Source organism: Notothenia coriiceps, unplaced genomic scaffold (assembly GCF_000735185.1).
Source record: "Notothenia coriiceps isolate Sejong01 unplaced genomic scaffold, NC01 NC01_scaffold00037246, whole genome shotgun sequence".
Classification (NCBI taxonomy): domain Eukaryota; kingdom Metazoa; phylum Chordata; class Actinopteri; order Perciformes; family Nototheniidae; genus Notothenia; species Notothenia coriiceps.
The window spans coordinates 4,691,007-4,715,143 of record NW_011369947.1 but is presented as its reverse complement, the minus strand read 5'-3'; the positions used below and the strand labels follow the sequence as shown (position 1 = coordinate 4,715,143).

At 38.0% G+C, this 24,137-nt stretch overlaps 1 protein-coding gene across 3 annotated transcripts; it reads left to right on the top strand.

Moving 5' to 3' along the window:
* Nucleotides 1-22,814, top strand: slc38a3b (solute carrier family 38 member 3b). Of its 3 annotated transcripts, none has more exons than XM_010794606.1 (17): nt 1-123; nt 8,625-8,796; nt 9,153-9,173; nt 9,335-9,416; nt 9,512-9,627; nt 11,366-11,439; nt 12,023-12,115; nt 12,458-12,539; nt 15,554-15,636; nt 16,600-16,658; nt 16,981-17,145; nt 17,291-17,370; nt 17,448-17,548; nt 18,358-18,482; nt 18,577-18,721; nt 19,930-20,033; nt 20,166-22,814. In XM_010794606.1, exons 2-17 carry the CDS (start codon nt 8,696-8,698, stop codon nt 20,268-20,270), a joined length of 1,536 nt encoding a protein of 511 aa, XP_010792908.1. In that variant the 5' UTR covers nt 1-123; nt 8,625-8,695; the 3' UTR covers nt 20,271-22,814. The 3 variants fall into 3 exon arrangements, with proteins under 3 accessions (XP_010792908.1, XP_010792907.1, XP_010792909.1); XM_010794605.1 differs by lacking the exon at nt 1-123 and adding an exon at nt 378-690; XM_010794607.1 differs by lacking the exons at nt 1-123; nt 9,153-9,173 and adding an exon at nt 378-690.
* The last annotated feature ends 1,323 nt before the right edge of the window (nt 22,815-24,137 follow it).

Sequence of the window (24,137 nt, the reverse complement as noted above, 5' to 3'; positions counted from 1 at the left end):
GCTGCTGAATCAGATATAACTGGTTTAGAGGGTGAAGAAAGGACGGAAAATATGCTTCTCCTTCAGTGTGCGTGCTCATGTAGCTGTTGGTGCGTAAGTGATCGGGACAGAGAAAATAAAAAGGTTTGTTGTAACTTGTTGTATCTCACATTTTTGTTATATGTTATGTTAATATATGTTTTATACTCAAATCCAATCAACAGACACACGTGTGAGCAACACCCTGTCCTTACTTTGGATATTTGATTTACGCACTTTGTTTTTGCGGAATAGTGCTATATGCCAGTCAGTGCCATTTATGCGTAATTCCGTCATACCGACAAACCAGTCTCTGATAATCGTTGTTGCTGTTGTGTGTGAGGTGGATAGCCTACTAGGAAAACAAGCGGCGAAAACCTACATGGAACAGCGCAGCTATAGGGGGGTTTTCAAAGAAGGCGGACTTAAAGCGACCCCCACAGTTGAGCTTCCGAGGGTTTTTCAATGCCGACCATTTCTTAAAGTGCATCTTGCAGGCGCTGACTTTAAGAGCGACGGTCAAAACGTGCGTAAAGATAAACCACTAATATAGATATTAATACTCTCGCTGGGAAAAGCAGAAAACACGCAAGGAGAAAGAGATTGTGGCCATCCCATTTATTCCCACACCTCACTGGAATTAAATTGAAGGCTTCGTGAAAAGAACCTTTGGTAAGACTGAGCAAATCGGAATTTAAGTTCACTTCTAGATATATTGCTGCTGTGTTTTTACATGATGCTTGTATTTAAGAGTTTTTAAAGAAAGGTTAAGCCTTGTAAAGTATTATTTTAAAAACAATGGTTATAGTATGACTTTTTTCCTCCAAACGAGACATTGGCTGTGTTGTAGCCCAGGAGGGAATACTGGAGATAATATGAACATTGTTACCAAGGATATATGATCTGATGGTACACAAAACTGCGGCATATGTCGTTGTCACCTTTGTAGGGATCAATAAAGACAGATAGTATGTATGGCCCTCCTGCAGTGAGCACCAAGTCCAGATGTCAGGACCATGTGCCTAAAGGAGGTAGTGACAGATTGTCCATCTATTGTCTCGGCACTGGTGTTGCATTTTGAATCTTTCTGTAGTATACGTGTCGTTTCAGTCTGCAGGACCGCCTTGCAACAGGTTAAACCAACAACTGTATGAGGGGATACATGACCAAAGTGTGAATCCCAAGCATTTATTACTTTGTTTGGTAAAAAGGGCTGCAGAACATTTGGACTTGTTTTTTTACAAGCATGCAGTTGTCGGTCGTAAACGATACATTGTCGATTGATTCATTACGACCTTTTGTTGGTATTTAAGTCATTAAAAACCCTTTACTGCAGCCTACACCATTTTTTGAAGGCGGTAGTCTATCCAAGCCGCATGGCTCCGAGTAAAACGCAACGACTATTTCCTTCTCCTCCTACTACCAAAAACCATATCCGACCAAACAGTCATACATATTTGCACACCACAGAGTCTGCGTCAGAACACAATATATATATATATATATAGTAGCTTTAACAACCGGTAGCCGCCTTTTAAAGCATTTCGCCTTTGTTATTGTCAGCTAAATATACCCATGTGGAGGAAGAGCGCACTGTGTAGGAAGTTAAAGCTGCACATTATCACTCTTTGCTGACTGAGCCTAACCATTGGATATTGTGTTATAATGTGTGCCTGACAAGTTGACAACAATTCCTTACATTAAATATACCGTTTCCCCTCACGAGTATTTGAGAGAATTCACTTGTGATTTCAATCTTTTATGTTTTACGCTTATAATGAAGGTGTGCCAGGGATTTGAAACGCCCTGATGTTTCTTGTTTCTTATGTTCAATGCCATCTAATCATTCAAATTCAAATGTAAAATACGTGGCATATTTATAAAATTAATCAACATCAAATGTATCAATTATTTTTGAACACATTGAAATCTCACAAGCCTACCATATTGCATATTTTCTGTGAGCATTCACACATTTTCATGTATATTAGAACACTTTAAATATTTGGGTTTTGAACCTTTGTTTGGACAAAATACTAGTCATTTTTAGGATTAGGAAATGTTTGACTATGTTTTCTTTGTAGAGACATTTTATTATAAAAAGATAATAATTTAATCAAGAAAATTGATATAAAACAAAATTATTGTTGGTTGGTTGTTGTGGGCGTTTGGAAATGTGTGGGTGTGGAAATGTTTGTATTGCTGTGCAACAACTGTCAAGGTGGTGTGAAACAAGACACTTAACCTCAAAGTGCTTGAATGAATGATGAGTGGTCATCTAGTGAAGATATGTAACTTTCCAAGGAAGAGCGTTAAATTAGGAAACATTTTTGAAAAACCAACTTTACTGAAACCATTTACCCAATTCTTGGATACAGAAAGTCTTCTGTCTGTGCATTCAAGGAGTGGTGAGGGGGTATGTTTTTGACTTTGGCCCCAATCTAAACACCAACACCCTATATAGTATATGGGTTTTCGTTTCGGGTTCATCACAGTGGAGAGTGAGCAGATAAGCTCGCCTGCGGTCAGTGACCCCAGTGTGTGCTGTGATCCAAGAGGCTGAGAGTTTGAGGTGGAGCCAGCAGGTGCGTGGCATGTGGAGCCCGAAGTTTTATCCATTTTAGAAGCCGCCAGCTGGACCCCCTTGTCACATTGGCGAGAAACGTGAATATCTGCGTTAAAGTCAGACCTAGTGTTAAGTGTCAGATACTCCAGAGGTTATTATTATCTTTGTCATGGGGCTCATAATCTGTGGGGCTGAACTTGACTATAGCATATGCTATTTATATGAAAGTCATTGGAGAGTCCTTTGTCAATGTTATCTATTTCAATGAATATAATCATCCAGTAATGATTAATGCACTTTGATCTCACAGATTGTCTTTTTAGAAATCTTGTTTTTCTTCTTCATTGAAAAGAAGATCAACCTGCCATTTTTGTATCTGGTTTGTCTTGTGGCTTTCAGTCTGTTCAAAAAGTTTTGTGGTGTTCTGTAGCTCATGAAGAGTCAGTGCCAAATAAATGCTGCCTAAAAAAAACCCACCACCATCGCTTTGATTGAAAACAAAAGTACTCAAGCCTTGACCTGGCGAAACCCTAGATCAGTACAATATGCATAAAAAAACACACAAGTCACCTGTAACATTATCACCTGCTATAGCTGATTTGCATTTATTTGGAGTTGCGTTTATGTCCACCTTGCAAATAATAAGTTCATATTCACTTTCCTTGTCCCTAGACTGCCCACTGTTTGGCTTTTGCGCAGGTAGCACAGTGTGTTTATCAGGGCTTCCCTGAAAACAGCTGCTGTCTGACGTCAAAAACAATTCTAGAGCAGCAAGAGTAAACCTAAACAGTGGCAGATGTTTCCAAACACAAAACTCTGTAAATGAAAATAAAGTGAAATTATTATCAACACTATAATTTGAACACAACTGTAAATTGGATGTATTCTGACTCTGGCTTGGTGCACAGTTACTGCCTATTAGTGGTTCTAAAGTCACACTTTACCACGACTCCTGTGTGATATGTTTATTTTGTAAATATGTAGTCCTAAAGAGCTTTTCTGGCAACATACAGAAATGCACATGCTGATAAGAACATTTCAGTCTAGAAGTTAACATGTGTTATCCTACTTTTAGTGGCTTTACATATCAAAATAGGGATACTTTTCATAACGTCTGCAGTCTAAATATATAAATACAGGGGGCATGTGCCCAAGTGGCCTGAATATCTACATGGAGTATAATTACCCTGAACCTACTGCTGCCAGCTGTATGTTGCCAAGCTATTACTTATGAAAGTTCCCTCAGCTTGTCATCATGTATGCATAGTTAATAGAAATGTACAGATTCCTTATGGTAACTTACAATGGGATTATTTTTTGTGAATAATACTGATACAAGCTAAGCTACATCACATACCCTTTACTTTACTTTCAAAAGGATCAAGATGATATTTGTACAGTTGCTGTTGTTACACTGCGTCTCACTTCATGCACACTGAAATGCATGTTGCTCAGTTTAAACACATGTGTTTAAACTTTCTTTGGTGTTCCCATCATTCCCATCAGCCATAACATATCACCCTTCGTCTTTGTCTTTGAATCTACTGACACCAGCACATCATCTCATTATGAACCACAGCTGATTCCTCTTTACTTTATTGTATACAGGGGACAGACAAAATACAAAAAGAATATCTTTCAAAGTAATACTGTCCAGTTAAATTACCATACAAAGTACCTTCCATGGTTTACAAAGGGTCACTACATTAGATTGCACTACATTGAACATGTGTTTTTCTCTTTGTGTTATGTCCACCTCCTGTATTCTAACCAGGATGTGTCAGTCATCGCCTTCATACATGCATTAGTAATTAGTAGTGCTCATAGTTTCCTGATTTTGAACTAATGACACAGTGGACCAACACTCACTTTATGAAGTCATGCAGCAAAGAGTTCTGGACCCCCAACGGCTGTTAAATCTGAGTAATTCCATTTACAATGGGTTTTAACACAAAAGTCACATTTAGACATTGACATTTGCTATGCACTTGCTTCTGTTTGATTAATTAAATGCACATTTAGGGGTCTACCTGCCACCACTCTGCATGTGTTACCTGGAATAACATTAGCAGGCTTGTTGATGCCGCTCTGCAAATCATCATTTAGATGAAAGCTTATCTTGATATTCTCAAGTAAACACTTATTATGTTTCCAACTTGTAAACCACATATTAAAACATATTCATGAATGTTAGGTTGCTGTAATGCTCCAGTTATTGTATAACAATTATTGTATAACTGTTGAAGTTATACAATAACTGTTTTCTATGGTACGGTTACTGTACTGAGTTGTCAATCAGATTTGTTAGGAAAATGATATGCATGTAAGGATAATTCAATGTAATATCCTTCCTAACATATGCAGATATACATTCCCAGAGATGATAGCAAATGTGTATATATATATATATATATATACATTTAAAGAATCCCTTTGTACAGACTACAGTGCCAGAAAATAAATCAGGGGAAAAAAGTAGTTCATGAGAAATGGAGCAATCTCTTAAACCTGCTTTTCCAAAGAATAAAACATGTGATGCAGGTGCTGGGAGATTATGGCAGGACATGAGCATGTGTCCCCAGCAGGCACGTGGCTGAGATGAGCTGGTGCTGCCAGGCACGGCTGACCTCGTGCCCGTTCCTGATACCCCACCACATGGGCCTCTCCTCATCTACATGTGCACTGCTCCCCTCTTACCCTGGCCCCACCCTGATTCATTTCCAACTCGTACGAGAAGAGATAGGAAATCAAGTGAAAACATTTTTATATACACATTATCTCACAATAAACGGAAAATGTTTACATTTAATCATTATTAACCCTCCCATCTTGTCAAACATTTCAAATGTAACCTGAGTCCGATAACTCCTCCTGGTGCTCAATAGAAGAGGATATATTGCACTATGCATATCTTTCTCTCATGGACCATCATACTACTTCAATTATTAATTTGAAACATCAATATTTGCATCAAGCTCATTCTTGGTTTTCTTGTTGATGTGATGATAATGACATTTTAGAACCAGAATATTCTTCAGATGACCCAAACAGCTTAGAAGATCAGCAAACCGTATAGCTAGTTTCAGTATAGCCAGCAGCACAACAATCACTATGTTAAACACATCTGTCAAGTCTTTAACAAGCTGTCTTATCTCACCTTTAGACATGGCTAAACGGTACAGCCTACCATTCGCTAGCGAAGATTACACAGCACTAATAGTACCATCGCTGTACGGTTTTTAAATATCAAATTGACCTGAGGTTACCTGATCTCAGGCTTGGTCGGTATACAGACGTTGTTTCAGTTTCTGTCCTTTTTGTTTTAATGCAGCTAATTTTCTGTGACTTCCTTTTGTTGCACCTTGACTTTACCTGAGAAATGCAACAGATTGATGTGGTCTCAAAGGTCTTTATTACACTTCTGAAAAACCCAGAAAAACGTCTGGAAATGTTTTTATTTTATGGCTGGGTGATTTCCCTAATTGTTTCCATTGGAAAACACTCCCCGGGTTATGCTAGCAATTACTTGGATTGACTTTATTGGAAGTACCAGTTAAGCATTGTTTCCTTTTCTCCATAGGTACCAAAGGACATATCTCCTCTAGACAACTTTGTATATGATTATTTTATAATTGTGTTTTGTGCTGTACTGTGTAATCCCTGTTTCCCTTGGATACACAGAAGGCTTTCTCTCAGCTCACAGCATTTATATTGAAATAAAATAATCATATTTACTTAGTCTGACCGAGAGCAGAAAATAAATGAGTCAAATGGAAACCTTTGCAAAGGAAAAGTATTCAATTTCCCCTGCCTTGACAAATCTAAGGTACTTGTCACTGGCTTGTACAATTCAGGATATTGAAGTATAAAAACCTAAATGCACTTTTTTGTTTTATCACATACTGTAATAAATATCTCATTCTTTAACTTTACCTTCACCACTAAAAATAGAAAGTGTATAGCACTCTCAGATATAACGCAGTGTTCAGTACAAAGTACGTCCTTTTGTAGTATAAATGTAAGTGGCTCCAGGCTCATCTGCTGTTCTTTTTGTTTTTCATGCACAAAAAAGCATATTGAATCCCTGGAAGCCACAATTGGAATTAATTTGAAGGGAGAGTGGGAATATGTCTTAAATCAGGTTGTGTATCACTGATGATGCAACACATTATGATGAATTTCATTTAAGAAATGAAGTTGCTCTTCACTTTCTTTTCCTCACAGTCCCTCTTGAAACGATGATAACCTAAGTTTGACATTGCAACAGAAAGTATTGACACGTCGGGCTTTTAAGGCTGCGTTACAGGATATGTTAACTTTGGGCAGATGCAACTATTCACTAGATAAGGAAATGGAAGATCTCTGTGAGGTCACAAGTTTTAGTTTCCAAGGTTGAAGTAAGATGGTTGTCGAAGTTTTGTTCCTTCCTAAGATTGTTTGTTATTGGACAGGCCACCATGTCTAATTATTGTGTTTAGTGTTGTTTAGAGTGACTTTGTTTTATTGCTCTCAGCTTTCTTTTATAGCTGCAGGGACAGCGAATCAATGGCCCTCTTTAATTGTAGGGTGGGAATAGCAGTATCAGTGATCTTCTGGCTGAGAGGACACTGTGAACACAACTGAGCTGCTGTACATTTGTCACAGAGTAAGCAGCAAACAACAGCCTATTGTCTCTCAGAATTCTCACCGTAAAGAAGTGAAGAGGATTCATTTATGTCGCTGGAATCATGGGAGGCAATGACAAGTTAGTGCTTCATTAGTAATACGGCCGAAACTCCAGCTACTTTCATTATTTATTCATCTGACCATGATCTTTTCCAAATGAATTGTTTGTTTAAAAATCCAATTATATTTAGTTTAATAAGATATAAAACATAGAAAAGCAGGAATTATCCACAGTGTATTCAACAGAGTCCCTATCTTACCAGCTTCCAAGTGATTGATCGATTTACAATCTCCTTTCTCCTCAAACTGGTTTCAGAAAACCCCACGCGTACACATCAAAATACACTGTTGAAATGTATAATTATAGTATCATGATAATAACTGTTTTAAAAACCACTTTCTCAGTCATGTAAATCCTGTTGTGGTGAGTGATTAAGCATTTAGTTTGATCACATTGTGCTCAAATTCGTCATTAAAACCACCGTGTCCCTGTGTGGGATGTGAACACTAGTATTTCAAAGGCTTGTGGCATTAGCTGCATAAAGGACAAGAGCAAACAAAAGTCCAAAAAACTCAAACAGACCTTGACCTTTGACCGCGTTGTCTGGACTTGTTTGCCTTGCTCAGTACAGAAGTTCTGCAAGAACAAGAAACTAGCCATAATTTCTAGCTTTTTTATCTCAGCCGGTGATCATTTACAGCAACCTACCATTCATGTCGGGTTATGTATTGCAGAAGTTTTGCTGAACAAATTGAATTAGTGGGAAAATGGGGTCAGGTCTTGGGTGCTGGAAGTCACTGTGTCAACAGCAGAGCTGAGTCATTGCTACACTGATGTTGTACTGACAAATATTGCATATAAGGATTCATGACGCCTATCATTGATCTCAGAAATGTCCGTACATTATCACAGGAACGGCTGTTTTAGCCAATAGGCAATAACACTGCTCTTTGAAAGTGAAAAGGTGTTGTACATAATTACAATTAAGCAAACAGAAATTAAGGCAATTACGCTAAACACAACGAAACACCTGAAACTAAAGGCCTACCTATACAAAGTGAATCATTCATTGTTCATCACATTTTTGTAAAAGATCTAGAAACATGTTTTCTTAAAAAAAAATTGAAATATAGACTGCAGCTTGCAACCAACCCAGTCCCATCCACCTAACCATAACCACTAAGGAGAGCAGCAATAAACAAAACATGTACAAATAACTAATCTGTTTGAATTTAGCAGAAAATGTGCTTAAATAGAACCCGCTGACCATAGTTAGAAACTGATTAAATAGTTTTCTGTAATATTGCATCTTAAACAAGCGAACCCACTTACATGTACTGCTTGTCATTAATCTCCTTTTTCCTTCTTCCCCAGATATTCAAGTTATTGAGCGACCTACTTCGTCATAAACATACAAGCCAAAAAATAATAAATTAATAACTTGAATGATGGAACCCGCTCAGTCAGAGATCTTATCCAACGGGAAAAGTCACAACCTTGGAGGGGAAATGGTTGTGCCGATGAAGATGATGCAAGAAGAGGATGTGTAAGTATCTTCCTCTATTTCAAACACAGATCAATGGCTGCCCGTTTGTCACTTACACACTGTTAATGGCATTATAACACAGCATGTGTGGTGCACTTTTGACTGTAACACTTTCTGTATTGTTATTTTACCTGTGTGAAAACTAAATCCTGGATTATTTTACCTCAAACTAACTTAAAAAGAGACTATTCAATGTATATAACTTTGTCCCTGGGATGAAAGTTTCTAATAATGACCCCGGAAAACTGGTGTGAAGATTGACATCCAGTATGACTTACTTCCTGCATTATGTTCACTTTGTGAATTGCATGTTAACCTTGTTTTTTGCTTGCCTCATCGGTTGGATCCTTTAAAAGAAATGGCACTCAAACAGTCAGGTATGTATGTGGAGATTTGTGTGAATGGGTTTTTCAACTGCATTTTTGTAACCATGCTTTTGATAATGCATAAAACCAAGCATTTCTTCAGCAGATGTGTGCCTAGTATCCAGAGATAGATAGAGAGACCAATAATTAAAAGTGATACATTTGTGTCCTAGATTTGATGATCCTGATGGAGCGCTGGAGAATGAGGAGTTTTTGCCAAGTGGAGACGGGAAAAAAAATATACATTTCACAGATGTAAGTGAAGTTTACAGACATTGAACAACAGTAAGACTTGACATCAGGTTTTTTTCTTTTTTATATTGAATGCTCTTGTTTCTTTCACCCCTCAGTTTGAAGGAAAGACCTCTTTTGGCATGTCTGTCTTCAACCTGGGTAATGCTATTATGGGCAGTGGAATCTTGGGATTGGCATATGCCATGGCCAACACTGGCATACTTCTTTTCTTGTAAGTAAATAAAATAAATATCCATGTTAATTGGTGCCAAAGTATGAATTAGAAGCCACCCACTTCAAACTATCAAACAAATGCAAATGCACTTTTGTTGATGGTTGCAATTCTGAATTGTTCTAAGTTTCCAAACGTTTCAATGTGTTTCTGTGGGCCTGGACCGAAAGCTATACTACTCCACTGGAGTGTGGAGAATGTTAAATGTTTTAATTCACTTGAGAATACGATATTTGCCAACAGCATTATAAAGACCTGAGACTCTCTATACTTGAGGGATGACAATTAAGGAGTCGGTAGATAGGGGGGGGGGGGCAAATAAGAAGACGAGTGGTGCTGGTTACTTACAGGAGTGATTTAGTGTCTGTCATGACATTGTGAAACATATCATGTACCGTAATATGCCCTCCCCTACTTATACCCTTTTTCTCAGGCTTCATACACACCCCAGAAAAGGCTACAGCCCAGAATAACCTTTGTCAAAGGCATCTGGATTTCTCATTTTCAGAATGCTGCTGTCAGAGCATGAGTATAGTATATTATACCATATGGTATGTAAGTCGCTTTGGATAAAAGCGTCTAAGAAATGACATGTAATGTGATGTAATATAATATAGTCTGTGTTTGTGTAGCTGATGAGAGTGAGTAGAACTAGTATTGAAAATATGAGGTCAGTTCAATGCTAGAGCTTTGAAAGAGTAGCTCTTCCAATGATGGATGCTGCAGGTAATAGAATCCCTGTAGGTATTTGGGTCAGCGGTATTCCAACTAAATATGCTCAGGGACTGGTTTTATGTAAGTGAATCATTGTTATGTAGCATAATCTTCCAGGGTTATTACAGTTGCTATTAGTTGATGTACACATTACTTACACATACTATTGGCTGTGTAGCAAATCACCCAATGTTATCCATTAGCTCGTTACAACAGATCAAAATAAAACTCAAACACATTTACAGACATTTGGACGGTGTTATGCTGGTATATTTCTATGGGATTACAGGCAAGTGGATGTTTTAGGGGAATAGGCCAGTGGCATTCAAAACAATCTTAACTCATGGAAAGCAAACAGAATAGCTTTTCAAGTTTTTGCAATATTTTCCCGTAGAGTCACTTGTGTGTTTGATGGTGTTGCGTGTTTAAATGTCTCTGTCATACACACGTATGTTCTAAAGGTTTGGTACTCTTTTGGGCTGCCTACTTTATTCGTAAGAGAACCCTTGATCCATCGGACATACAAATAGACATTCTCATTCCTCGTCAGCATATTTCCAATGAGACACAGAAATAGAGCAGTCAAGAAGGATCAGTAGCAAGAGGAGAATATTTCACAGAACACATCGCACTACACGGTATATTTTCTAAAGCATATCTATAAAAAAAATGCCCGTTTGTGAGTTTAGTCGAACTTGAGTTGCTTCTGACTTCAGAACGGTTGGACAGTTTACAGAGCCGTTGCTATGCTTGAGGCGATGGTGAAATATGAAGGCTCGACCCTCATCCCTCTGCCTATACAGGCAAGGGCCATTGGAATATTTTCACTACAGTTGTGACACAAGATACAAACACTTTATAGAAATACTGGGAAAGGTCTGAAAAAGCAGATAGATATGGGATCAACCTCTGACCCTTGCTGACCTGAGATCCCGGTGCTGTCTTGACTCTTCAGGAGGAACACTCTATGTCTTTGTGGAAATAGGGTTGTGTATATGACTCTCGTTTCTGTACTTTGTCACAGGTTCCTTCTGACTGCAGTAGCAGCTTTGTCATCTTACTCCATTCATCTGCTGCTCAAATCCTCAGGCATTGTGGGTAAGCCTTGGGTGTTGTCTATGCTTTTATTTTACATATTATTGTGTTGAGTTGTGTTATCGAAATATATATACATCATTTTACATGACATTTGTCCAACTTTATGCAACCAGAATAATCCAAAGTGACATAGATATCTGATTAATGGTTCCTGACTATTAATCAAGCTAATTATTCCAAAAAGAAATCAAGAAAGGACTCAAAACTTAATCGGACTACCTTTTACACTATTGCAGTCAATTTGCTTATTCCAGTTATACAATCAAATACGATTATTGCAATTGTTTACATCTCCTACGGATTTGTATTTTTAAAAAAAAATGTGGTTCACAGTTTACTGAACTTCTTTAATGGATTTGATTTATTATAAAAAGGCTAATTAAAAAATAAGTGCATTCTATGATCTGGTGTGTCCATGTTTACTTGTTTTAAAAAAATGTGAAAACTATGAAATGTACAAATGGTTTTAATCCAACATTCACAAATAACTTTTTGTTGTTGTTGTATTTTATTGTGTTGCTCAAAGGCACTTATCAGCCAACATAACTGAGTAAATACTAATGTAATTGCAATCTGTTCACAGGAATTCGAGCTTATGAACTGCTTGGATACAGGGCCTTTGGCACTCCTGGAAAAATGGCTGCTGGTATAGCAATCACTCTGCAGAATATTGGAGGTAAAGTGCTTTAAAATGACTGATATGATTAACCAATAAGAACAAGCTAAATTATTCTTTGGTAAAGGTGGAATTTAAAATAAATGTAGCTCTAAAACCTTTTTAATGTATTAAAATGAGTTGAATTTGATGATAAGCTACCACCACTCTTCCAAATTGTAGAAGATGACCTCCGCTATGTTGCTTAATCACACATACATGACCTTGGTTTCCTCAGTAGTAGCTACCGCTGACAATTACACACAAATGATGTGACGTGGCTTTGCCGATGTCTATTTGCTCAGGAAGCATACAGGCATGCTGGGTCAAATGTTCACCTTTTGTCTGTCTGTTCTGTTATAGCTATGTCTAGCTACCTGTACATTGTGAAATCGGAGTTACCGCTGGTAATCCAAACTTTCCTGAAGGCAGATCCCGAATCTCAGTGAGTATGATCACTTTAATGCTGCTAGTGAAAGGCGTGTGATACCTGCCAGCTGTCCATGCAGTGTGTGCCAGGTCAAGGGGCCTGGCACACACAGTGGACAGAGAATATATCCAGTTTGCACCATTCATTGATTCGGTCAGCTTGGGGGTGTGATGAAAATGGCTCCCTGTAATTGGCTAAGCTGTAGGGGGCCCATGCTTGGGTACTATCTGTCAGTTATGTCTACACACGACCTAAACCCTCAGGGCTGTCAGCTTGTAAAGGCAAGCAGTGTTTACGTCAGAGCCATGCCACAGACACAGACACTTTGAATAAGGCCCGGAAAACTGAAGTGGATTCTAGCTGCCTGTTCAAATCTAAAAACAAACCATGCTCTCAGAAGGGATTGCAGCTACGTTTGCAGTCACTCTTTAAAAATCTCAGGCCTGAAAAATAAAAATAAACTCTTCAGAAATATCTGACAGCAACCCATCTCACACTTGTGTTTAACCCGTTGCAGCTAAACATATAGGCATCCCTCTTAGGTATCTAACATTCAATTCAATACACAATATATCCTTTACAGTAGACATGCATATACTCAATTGTCCAACTATCATTGGGTGAAGTGTTTTTTCTTTATTCCCTTTTAGAAAGCTCTTTCATAACCATTCTGAAGGGCACATCATTGTCTTTATCATGCATTCATTTTGGAGCAAGATACACTTATATCTGTTTGTGTGAATTCATTTCAGGGCTCAAATGCTGATTGACACATTAAGTAATACCACTGTCAATGTCTGTGACACACACACACACACACACACACACACACACACACACACACACACACACACACACACACACACACACACACACACACACACACACACACACACACACACACACACACACACACACACACACACACACAAATGACGGCAGCAGGTGGTGTAACATGGTTGCCAGATACTGAGGCCGAGCATAAGGACAGGTCAGATGAGGGCCAGCACTCGGCACACTGTTCATTTCCACTGGGCACACCTCTTGCAGTTCAGATCTGTGGCGTCAGAAGAACAGGCTGGAATGAGGAGCGGGTGTCAGGGGGGCGGGGCTGTCGGTTGCATGGTCACACAAGGAGAAGGTCAGATATTTGGAAGTAGCAGGAATTCACACAGGGCTATTGTCTTATTCAGACTAGGCTCTATAAAGAAAATCCAAAATAATTAAAAAGATCATTCAAACACTACTAGGCCTTCCCTAACCAAATAGCTTATTTATGAGGCCAAAGTATTGCAAACACATGCTTAAATGCAGAACTTGCAATTTTCCGTTGGAGACTTGTAATTTGACCTGGACTTGTCCTCAATGACTCGAAATCCAATACAGTTAAACTTGACTTGGATTGGTCTTGTTTGACTGGGATCTTGACCTTCCCGTTCGCAGCTCTGGGTTCACAACAGCTACATTTCATCTCACATGCAAAAGCTTATTTAGCCATTTAACATGACAAGCAGGCTAGATTTCTAAAAAGAGCATTAACTGTGGTTCCTGTAACTTCCCCTGCTTTCAAGGGAGTCCACCTCACGCAAGCATGCACACATGAATGGGCAGAGAATCCAGAACTTCACTCAACGATATTGAAACAACTGAGAAAAAACTACCTTACTTATTGGAACAGAAACTCACACACAAAAACATCACCTTATCACCTAAAAAGAGAGAACACTGTGGCAAATCGCAGTATGGTGCAAATATCCCCGTATGCTGTATGTATGGCAGACAGCTGATCTGACTGGTTGTGTTTTATCAGAAGGTTAAGAATAACAGGATTAAGAGCTTAAACAGGAGCTATAGTCAACACAGGTGGTTCTATATGCAAGGATTTAGGAGACAATGGCCCTTGATGGTTTCTATAAGCTTCCTGTTGCTAGGGCTCATCTCAGTTCTACAGTTACTGATGTTTTAGATGTTCTTTCACTGCTAACTGCTACCAATGATAAGTATTAAGTATATTATATTAACAGGTCGCCCACCTCAATGACTGACATCTTTTCACATGACTATAAACATACCATTTGTTCATAATAAAAAAATACTTAATATCTGAAGTTTTTGCATACAACACAAGGTCACAGCAATAGTATGGCAAAGAACGTCATAGCTAATGTGTGGGCTTTACAAGGCCTATGTGTTATGAAGGGTATTCACAGGAAAACGTTTGTATATTGGGAGGAAGTGCGCACACCCACATATAGCCAACAATGATGTATATATAGGATTAAAGGCAAAGCGGGGCTAGGATTGGATATTTCATTCCATCCCCACAAGTTTTTTAGACTTGATCCCAAAACTGTTGCTATGCCTATAAGCAATGCCTTAAAGGTGGAAACTTAGTCGGGCTGTTTGTTTAGGTATAGTGGTATAAGATTTTCAATAGATAGGTATTATGAAGAATATCATTTGGTATGAAAAATAATAAAGTAATTATCCTTATTTGTGTGTGGGGCAAGAAAGTATTTGAATTGGTGCTGGATTATTGCAAAAATATTATCATACGTGTATTATTAACATGAAATAAATATATAATTTTCTTTACATTGGTACAGTGTTTCGGTACTGCGCAAACTGGGCGTCTAATGTACTGATGCTCCGCTGTATCTTTATTTTCTGCAACCATGAAAGGTTGCATACAATCTTCAATTACATAACAGTGTATTCCAGCACTTCTGTTGAGAGCAACATATCAGACACATTTTCCATGATGTCGGGGCCAAAAATGTTCCCAGCAGGTTGCTGTCCGTCTGGCAAATGCAACGCCTCAACCATTTATCCCTTGACAACCAATTGTTGCTCTCAGACCATTTCATTTTAGAAAAAGACCAACAGTTTATCTACATATAAACATATTTCTTAACGTCTAAAACTTTTTTCATCTGTATTTGTGTCGCTGTCTCTCTGTTAGCTGCATCTCTGTGCCAATGTTTGAAATATTGAGCTCATTAAAGTAAACAATATTTCTCTCCAAACAGTCTGTGGTACTTGAATGGAAACTACCTGGTCATGATGGTCTCTGCCAGTATCATCTTGCCCCTGGCTTTGATGAAACAGCTTGGTGAGTAATGAGCACCTTGGGACCTCTGCTCCCCAGACTAAGACATTAGTATTTACCACCAAGGAATATTAGTCTATTTCTCATCAGATTGCACACACACTGCAATAGACTAATATTCCTTGGTGGTAAATACTAATGGATAAATAGTTGTGGGTCTTAAGCTACTGTATGGAAGTCCAGTTCTGCCAAAGAAACAAACTAAAAAAGCTAGGCATTACATTTTAATTGCTCATGGTAAGTCGTCATGATCAGACAGTAGTTCAACATTATCAGATGCAAAAACTGCCAGGCTCATTCATTTTGATTTAGCTTAGTTTTTACTTCACATCATTTATCTTTTTGAAGTTGAAATCGGCTTCTAGTTTTTTGTCCCTAAGCCGTAGTTTCTGCCTCCTGCGGTTAACAGTAAATTATGTCCTTGAACTTTTCTGCCTCTCTCTCTGTATTCACTCAGGCCTTTATGTGAATTATGTCAACAGATCCTTACGCTTAAGTAACTTCATTTGAAGTATTTTAGCTCTTTTCAAAGCATTTTATCTCCGATACCTGTACGTTTGCAAAATATATATTGTTTATACATGGGTATAACACTTGTTTATTAGGATTATGTTTTATTTTGACAAAGAGCCAACTTATATAATGACATTTTAAAGTCAAGCAATTAGTGTGTGTCTTTATCCCCCGCTGGCAGTGGAAACAGCAGGTGCCCAATTAGACATCATTTTCCCTGAGTTGATCCCATCCTCCATCTGAGTTACTCATTAATACATGAAACAAACATGCTCTTTGGGTCTCACAGTGATGTGAGGTGATGTAGACGCCTCATTTATAGAACAGTGGGAAGCCTTCAGACTGTAAGCTTTGTGAAGTTCATGTGTAACTAAATCAGTTTGCAATAAAACACATGAAGGCCAAATGGATCAGGAGCTGTGACATTAATGGCCCTTTTATCTTTATGTGCAGGTTACCTCGGCTATACCAGTGGATTTTCCCTCAGCTGTATGGTGTTTTTTCTCTCTGCGGTAAGTCGGTCCAGCTCACATTGTAGCACCTCATCACAGTAACTCTTCACAAGGAGGCGTATTTGTTCTGGCAGGTCATCTTGGCACTCATGTTTCTCACTTTCCCACCCTCATCCCTTTCCCACCCTCTCCTCTATTTTCAGTGGTATGTGGCTATCTTTGATAAGGCGAATAAACGAGCCTCTTAATATGCATCATAGGTTGACTGTAAAAAGTACTTAGAGGCTAAATCACACTTATTTGGTGGCTGACCCTGACATATCCTTTCACGCACACCGTGTCTTTGAGACTCTCTCTTTCCTTCTTTCGCATCCCTCTGCAGGTTATCTATAAGAAGTTTCAGATTCCCTGCCCATTTGAAGAGTTCTCAGCCAACAGTACTGCTGAGCACCTCAGCCTGAATGTCTCAAGTCACGGCCACGAGTACAACAACGGTCTGGTTCACGAGGACGACTGCACTCCACGCTTATTCAAACTCAACTCACAGGTAGGAAGCCGAGGTGCAGACAGTCTGCTTATCTGGATTGTTTTTTAACATTAAGTCCATGAATGTCAATGTCTGCAGAGTTCCCACAGTTATTTTTGGTAGGCTTGGTTGCTCTGCTAATCATGTGTTAATGTGTTCTTCACAGACAGCATACACAATCCCCATCCTGGCTTTCGCCTTTGTTTGCCACCCTGAGGTCCTCCCCATCTACACCGAGCTCCGCAAGTGAGTCTCCCTTCTGTAACCTGTCAATATTATAATAATATGTCATTGCATTTACACTTTCAACTTTCTGATTTCAGTCCAACGCAGAAGAGGATGCAGAAGCTTTCCAACATCTCAATCTTAGTCATGTACACCATGTATTTTCTGGCAGCTCTCTTTGGTTACCTGACCTTTTTGGGTGAGCAACTTTTATTCTTTCTCTTAATTACATTAGAAACATTTAAATGTTATGTAAGTATCACATAGTCCGTTTATTGGTAGTTATATCTTACTGTCAAAAGATACACAGTAAAGCAAAAGGAGAGCTGAATTTGCTTATACTGTAGAGAGAGATGCTTTTTGTGAAAACTTCAAAGTGACTTTGTGATCAAATCCCTACATGATCAAAGATCTCTAGCACCACATTCAAGCCTTGTGGTGAGTAACATGGATTGTATGCCTTATAAAAAAAAAGAAGAAGTTTATTTTGTGCTTACAAATATATAACAAAAGGAATGTACCTGTAAACTGTAACCAAGTTCCCTGGGAGGGTACACTAAAGAATCAACAGACAATACAAACATTTTATTTATAATCAACACCATTACATTAAATATATCATACAAACAATTTTTCGAACAAATCTCGAAGCACCCATCATATATTATTACCAACACAATAATCCAAGACAACTTTAAAATGACATTCATTACATTTTAAAAACATAGATCAGTAGTGTTTGCTCCAGTCTGGCCAATTCTATAATTGTGTCTGAATTGGGGATCTACAGGGTCTGACATTTGATGAAAAAACGATTTACTTACCCTAATTGCAAAATGTGTATTGCGGAAAAACACGTGAGTGAGTAGAAAGCTTTAGCCTGCATTGTTCTTCTCTTCCTACTCATAGAGCCTTAGCTCCCTCTTGTGGTGACAATGTGATGAATTCTCTTAACATGAGAGAAGTTGACTAACAAGCTTTCTACCTTTTTCTCTATTATTTCAATAGGCAACGTGGAACCTGAACTGCTGCACACTTACAGCCGGATTGATCCCTACGACACTCTGATCCTGTGTGTGAGAGTGGCCGTCCTCACAGCTGTGACGCTGACCGTCCCCATCGTGTTGTTCCCTGTACGTTTGTTGATGATGTCTTCCCTGCGATGCTTAATGCATATGATATTGTAGTGTTTTGTCCTCATTGAGTCCTCTACCTGTCCCTCTGCAGGTACGTAGAGCCATCCAGCATATGTTGTTCCCCACTAAGTCTTTCAACTGGCTGCGTCACATTGGCATTGCTATGGTTCTGCTTACCCTGATCAACATGCTGGTGATATTTGCTCCCAACATCCTAAGCATCTTCAGCATCATTGGTGAGTACAGATCCGACCATAGATCTGAAACTGTATCAAAAGTAGCAAAGTAGTGTGATGGGCATTAATCAATTAACTCAAAAAAATGTACTGCAGAAGGCCCTTCTGGGGATTTCTATGTTATTAGCTCCTCCACTTAATGTTAAGATTTATATATAGGAGGACTGTCCAAGAAACAACCTCACCATTTATTGTGGGTATAATTAAGGAACCTCTCAGAGAGCAATGGGAAAGACGAATTTGAAAGAGATTAAATAAAGATAAAATAAAAATAACAACAAAGACAGTATTTGTTGCGTAATCCTTCTGACAAACAGACAAAAACAAAAACTGAACATTAGAACAATAACTGCATTGCAAATAGCATTAATCTCTCCTAACGGTCTTACTTATTCATCCACTAGTTTCGACAATAGTTGATATTCTACATAAATGATTTGATCATGGGTTACTTAGTCTGTCCCTGTTTACAGACTGAGCCCTCTTGTTTGACACGGCAGTGTTTGTTGTGTTTCAAGCTTTCAAGTTCCTGACAAACAAAGTACATAAAAGCAAAACTAAAAAACTTGACCAGCTCATGTTTGGTCACGGACGAACGGATGATCGGAGTCATTATTATTGTCAGTCAGTGTCTTCATGTTTTACAGGTTAGAAGTCAACATTGAAAACAATTATGTCAAAAGACTGCCAAGGGCAATGTGAAAGCCACTGGTTCTGCTTTGATAAACATGTGCATGCAGATGATACAATATGGATCTGTTTTGTAAATGGTTAGGGTTCACAATTTCAGTTAATATCTGTGTTATTTTATGCTTAACAGCTCAAAAAGTATGTAAACTGTCAGATTATGATCACATCAGGCATCTTATCATTCCAATTAAAACAAAAAATATCCTTAAATGTGAGGTTAGTCTCTAGACAAATGTTTGTAATCTGTCCTGATATGTTCATGATTGAGCCAAAAAAGATTTCAACCTTAGAGATGTACTTTGGCTAGCTGTTACCACTGTCAGAACGTTTCTGTTGCAAGTTAAATAGCCTACTACATGACAGTAAACATAATGTCAAAAATAGACTGCACCTTTAAAAACGTCATTAGAAAACTGAAAAGGATTAGAATTACAGTACATGGCTATGTTTCATCTTCTTGTCGGTGCAGTGCTGTATGCTCTGTGCCTAACCAGCCCTTTCTCTCTGTCTCCTTCCAGGTGCCACGTCGGCTCCATGCCTCATTTTCATCTTCCCTGCTGTCTTTTACATCCGCATCGTTCCCAAAGAAGATGAACCCATGAATTCTGTTCCTAAAATACTGGTGAGGCCTTGAAGTCATTCTCTCTTTATTGATTCGTTAAGCTAATTTGGTGACTATCCTGTGTGATATAGGCTTTCTTCTTGATAATCACTGTCTGTGTGACTGTCTGTGCTTCTTTTCTCAACCTCTCAGGCTGCCTGTTTTGCTGCTTTGGGGGTCATCTTCATGGTGATGAGTCTGAGCTTCATCATCATAGACTGGAGCACAGGGGGCGGTCTCGCTGCTGGAGGCCACTAGATGCTGCCTTAGTGTGTGAGCTCCAGACAGGGGGAAACATAACTGGTCAATGTAAAGGGAGCTCTGTCACCTTAGTGGAAACACACTAACAGTGTGTTGGTTGGAATCACACTGCTCAAGTTAAATTAACTTTTTGACTGTAACTTAACACATATCTGAACAAAATCCTTGCTTAATGATGTTGTTTAATTCAGTTTAGTGCAATTGTGATGCACATTTTATAAATAATCAGGACTATACAGGGTATATTTTTATTACCATCTGTTATTGCGACTTTAATTTCCTCTTTATTTACACACAAACAACTGCAGCTGGTACTGTATAGAAGAAGAAGGAATGCTTGTCTATAATGTTGAAAACAGGAAGGCTTCAGAACATGCATGAGAAATAACTATACACAGATATTCATTATTTTCATTGCGACACACAAAAATACAATAGAATCAGATGATCTCATCCTGAACCAGCTGCATTCTGAACTATTTATCACTATAAAACAAAAGTGCTTTAAGGCTTTAGAGAGCAGTGACACTTCATTATATGATCTGTCGAGTTGTTACATACTATGTCACACAAAGCTCTTGTTCCAGATCAACTCCCTTCAGAAACCCTGGTGCCTTTTAGCATTTGGAACAGCACACAAATACTGAGCAACAACAGGAGTATATATTTATTTAGCTACTATATCTTTGTTTTATAATTTCAAATAAACTATATTTAACTACTGTATATGATAAATACAATAATCCAAATATATCACAATATAGTTTTCTTTGTTTGAGTTTACAGTATATAAATGATGGAAATATTTACGAATGAAGATATTTTAAATGTTTGATAAAATGCAACTTAGGGTTATACCTCCTTCATAGAACTTTGAACACACATGCCGAACTTTGACCTTAAATATAAACTCAGTACAGCTACAGCTAGTTTCAACCTAACAGTTCATTACCCCCTTAACATGTTTGTTCCCCCTTTACAAGTCTCATTCAGTTTTTATAAATTCACAAACCAAACGTTATACCATATTAAATGATGACATAATATCTTAATATGTACCTTCAGGTTTAAACAATTCATTGAACTTAAATGACACATCTAGTCAAAATCCAAATGTTAAATGAAAGGAATAATTGGGGATATTTCCTTATTCACTTTCTTTGAAAGTTGCAGACATGGGAAAATTAAAACCACTCTTACATATGTGTGCAGCAGATACATACAATCAGGAGATGGTAATAACAAGGGGGGAAACAGCCTGGCTCTGTCCTGGGGTCAATAGCCTTGCAGCACCTCTGAAGCTCACTATCAAAGACTTAAAATCCGGGAGTCACTTACCTCTAGTGAAACATCCAGTAATGCAGAGCAGGTTTTTGACTAAGGACAGTAGTATGCGGGAACTAAAGCAATGCACATATCAAATAACGTATGCAAATGAAACACACAACTAAGGGTCATTTAGGGTCATACTTTTTAAAGATAATTTAGGTTAACCCAACCAAGCCAAATGGGTTCTTAACAATTCCTGGCCACACAAAATGGATTTGTAAAGATGAACCCACTGGTGGGACTGCAAGAATTTAACAAGTTAATTTTTATTAATTTGAAGATGTATTATGCTGCTGTGATTCCTTCGTAACTTTGTTGCCTTACTGGTTTTTAGTATATTGATCTGCTTTCACGCTTGTTGACTGTTTAGACTTGCGGTTAATGTTTCGCGTGTTGTTAAGTCCAGTCCGTCCTGTAGTTGGTTTGGTGAACACAGGGATGTTCATTCTGACACTGTCATGCTTAGATGTTATTGTGATTCTGTACATTTGTCATCTTAAAGTGAAGTGTATTGAGTTGAAATCCTGTGATCTAGTTGTTAAATTGTTATATTAGTATATGAAGCCCTTTTTAAACGTTTTACATGAAACAATGTTTAGTTGTTTAATTGTATGGATGTGGATGGATACTTTAGGTGAATGTTGCTTCTCACAATAGAACTACAACTTGCATATAAATTAACTTTTAACAGATTACAGGAGATTTGGTTTTACATAGAAACCACAAATGTGTCAGCAGAAAAGGTTTAAGCCTAAGAAAAATAAAAATGTGCTGCTCTTTCCCCAAAGTTCTTATATTTTATCACAATACTAAGGCTTCAAAAAAGTCCTATGCAAGTCATCACTTCTTTCATTATATTTATGAATATCATATTTGCAGTTTTCTTTTTTACAGATAAATTATTTACCACAGCCGAGGAAATATGCACACACCAAACTCCTTCCCTTGTTTTTTCACAAGTGTTTGCTGTGGTTGTTGTGGGGTTATTGTAGGTTTAGTTTTTGTCATGTTGAGTGAATTTGTTCTTCACTTTCAGTGATCATGCCAAAATAACAACTGACTATACTGCATTGAAATGCCTTTAACTTTCAAACAGATATCACTGTTTCAATACCACACGCAGTATTTCAAATATGCATTCTTCATTAACCAAAAAAAACAACAATGTGAAATGGTATTATAGCTTTTGTTTCAGACATATATTTTTGGAAATGACACTATGATAAAATGATAATTAGATATATGAATTTTGGTGAATAAAACGCGGCTTTATATAAATAATGTATATAAATGTAAACCTTTTATATCGTGATGCATATTTACAGTAGCTTATAAAGTGTAAATAGCAGGGACTGCTTTAGTTTGGCAATAAAATAATTGTAGATGTTTTTACATTGCCTCTGTTGTCATCATTTCCCCTTCACTAAAACCAATATTTGTTTTAGCAGCACACATTATAGGGGAATGGGTTTAAGACATGTAACATATCCGCCGTACAGGTTTTTGGTGTGTTGCTAATGGTTTGTATCCGATCATTTATGATCGACAATGTAGGAGTATACTAAATTCATCCCAAATAAACGTAGTTATGTACATGATTTAAGAAATTGTTTGGAAAGTGTTCTTATATATGTCGAGGCTAAGCTATGTTGACGTAAAAAAAAAAACATTAGACCCAAACTTTAGGTTGTTATGATCCCTCACTGCTGACCTTGTTATGTCAACATTCAGCAAGTTTTTGCTATAAGACATAGACAATACTTATTTAATATTTTATATTGGAAAAACAGCAGACAAACACTATGTTTGTGTATTTCTGACACCTAAGGCATTTATTTCTATATGTTCTGCTTCACTCAATAATTTGTTTACCAACAACTACGACTATGGCTGGGGTAGTGTGTGGTCATCTACCAATCAGAAGGTTTGATCCCAGCCCCTGCAGTCAACATATCATTGTATCCCTGGGAAATCTAACTCACTTAACCCCAAGTTGCTCTTGGCATGGCCAACAGTGTATAAATGTGTGTGAATGTTAGTCAACCCTGAGCAGACAGCACCTTGTATGGCAGCCTCTGCCTCTTTATGAATGAGTGAATGCTGACTTGTCTAAAAGAGCTTTTAGGGGTCGTAAATGCAGTCCATTAACCATTTACCGGAAGACACCTAAAAGAGTCTCAGAAAAGTGGGAGAGCAACACTTAGCGTAGTATAGAAAGGTGAATTAGCAATACAACATTTTGAATTTCACACATTCACTTAGTATATAACCAGGGTTGTCACTTGTCAGATAAGAATATTACATTTAAAGCTCATAAGCCTTTACAAATTAAGCTAAAATGCCTCTTATGTCTATTATTGTATACCATTATTCACAGAGTATGGCCAAGCAACGTTCATCTACCAGAGAACAATATCTACTAATGTCCATTTGAGGGCGCTATTAACCAATCTGGTATTGTATTTATAAAATAAGACCGATAGCCATGTTAATATCCCTTCCTGAATCCTAACGAAAGAAAATCCTGCTACTGCA

What these genes read in the sequence shown, in the direction of transcription:
- slc38a3b (XM_010794606.1), top strand. Translation starts at nt 8,696, where the DNA reads ATGATGGAACCCGCTCAGTCAGAGATCTTATCCAACGGGAAAAGTCAC. An exon ending in CACTCTGCAGAATATTGGAG is followed by an intron (nt 12,116 to 12,457) that starts GTAAAGTGCTTT and finishes GTTCTGTTATAG; the next exon opens with CTATGTCTAGCTACCTGTAC. An exon ending in ATCTACACCGAGCTCCGCAA is followed by an intron (nt 17,371 to 17,447) that starts GTGAGTCTCCCT and finishes TTCTGATTTCAG; the next exon opens with TCCAACGCAGAAGAGGATGC.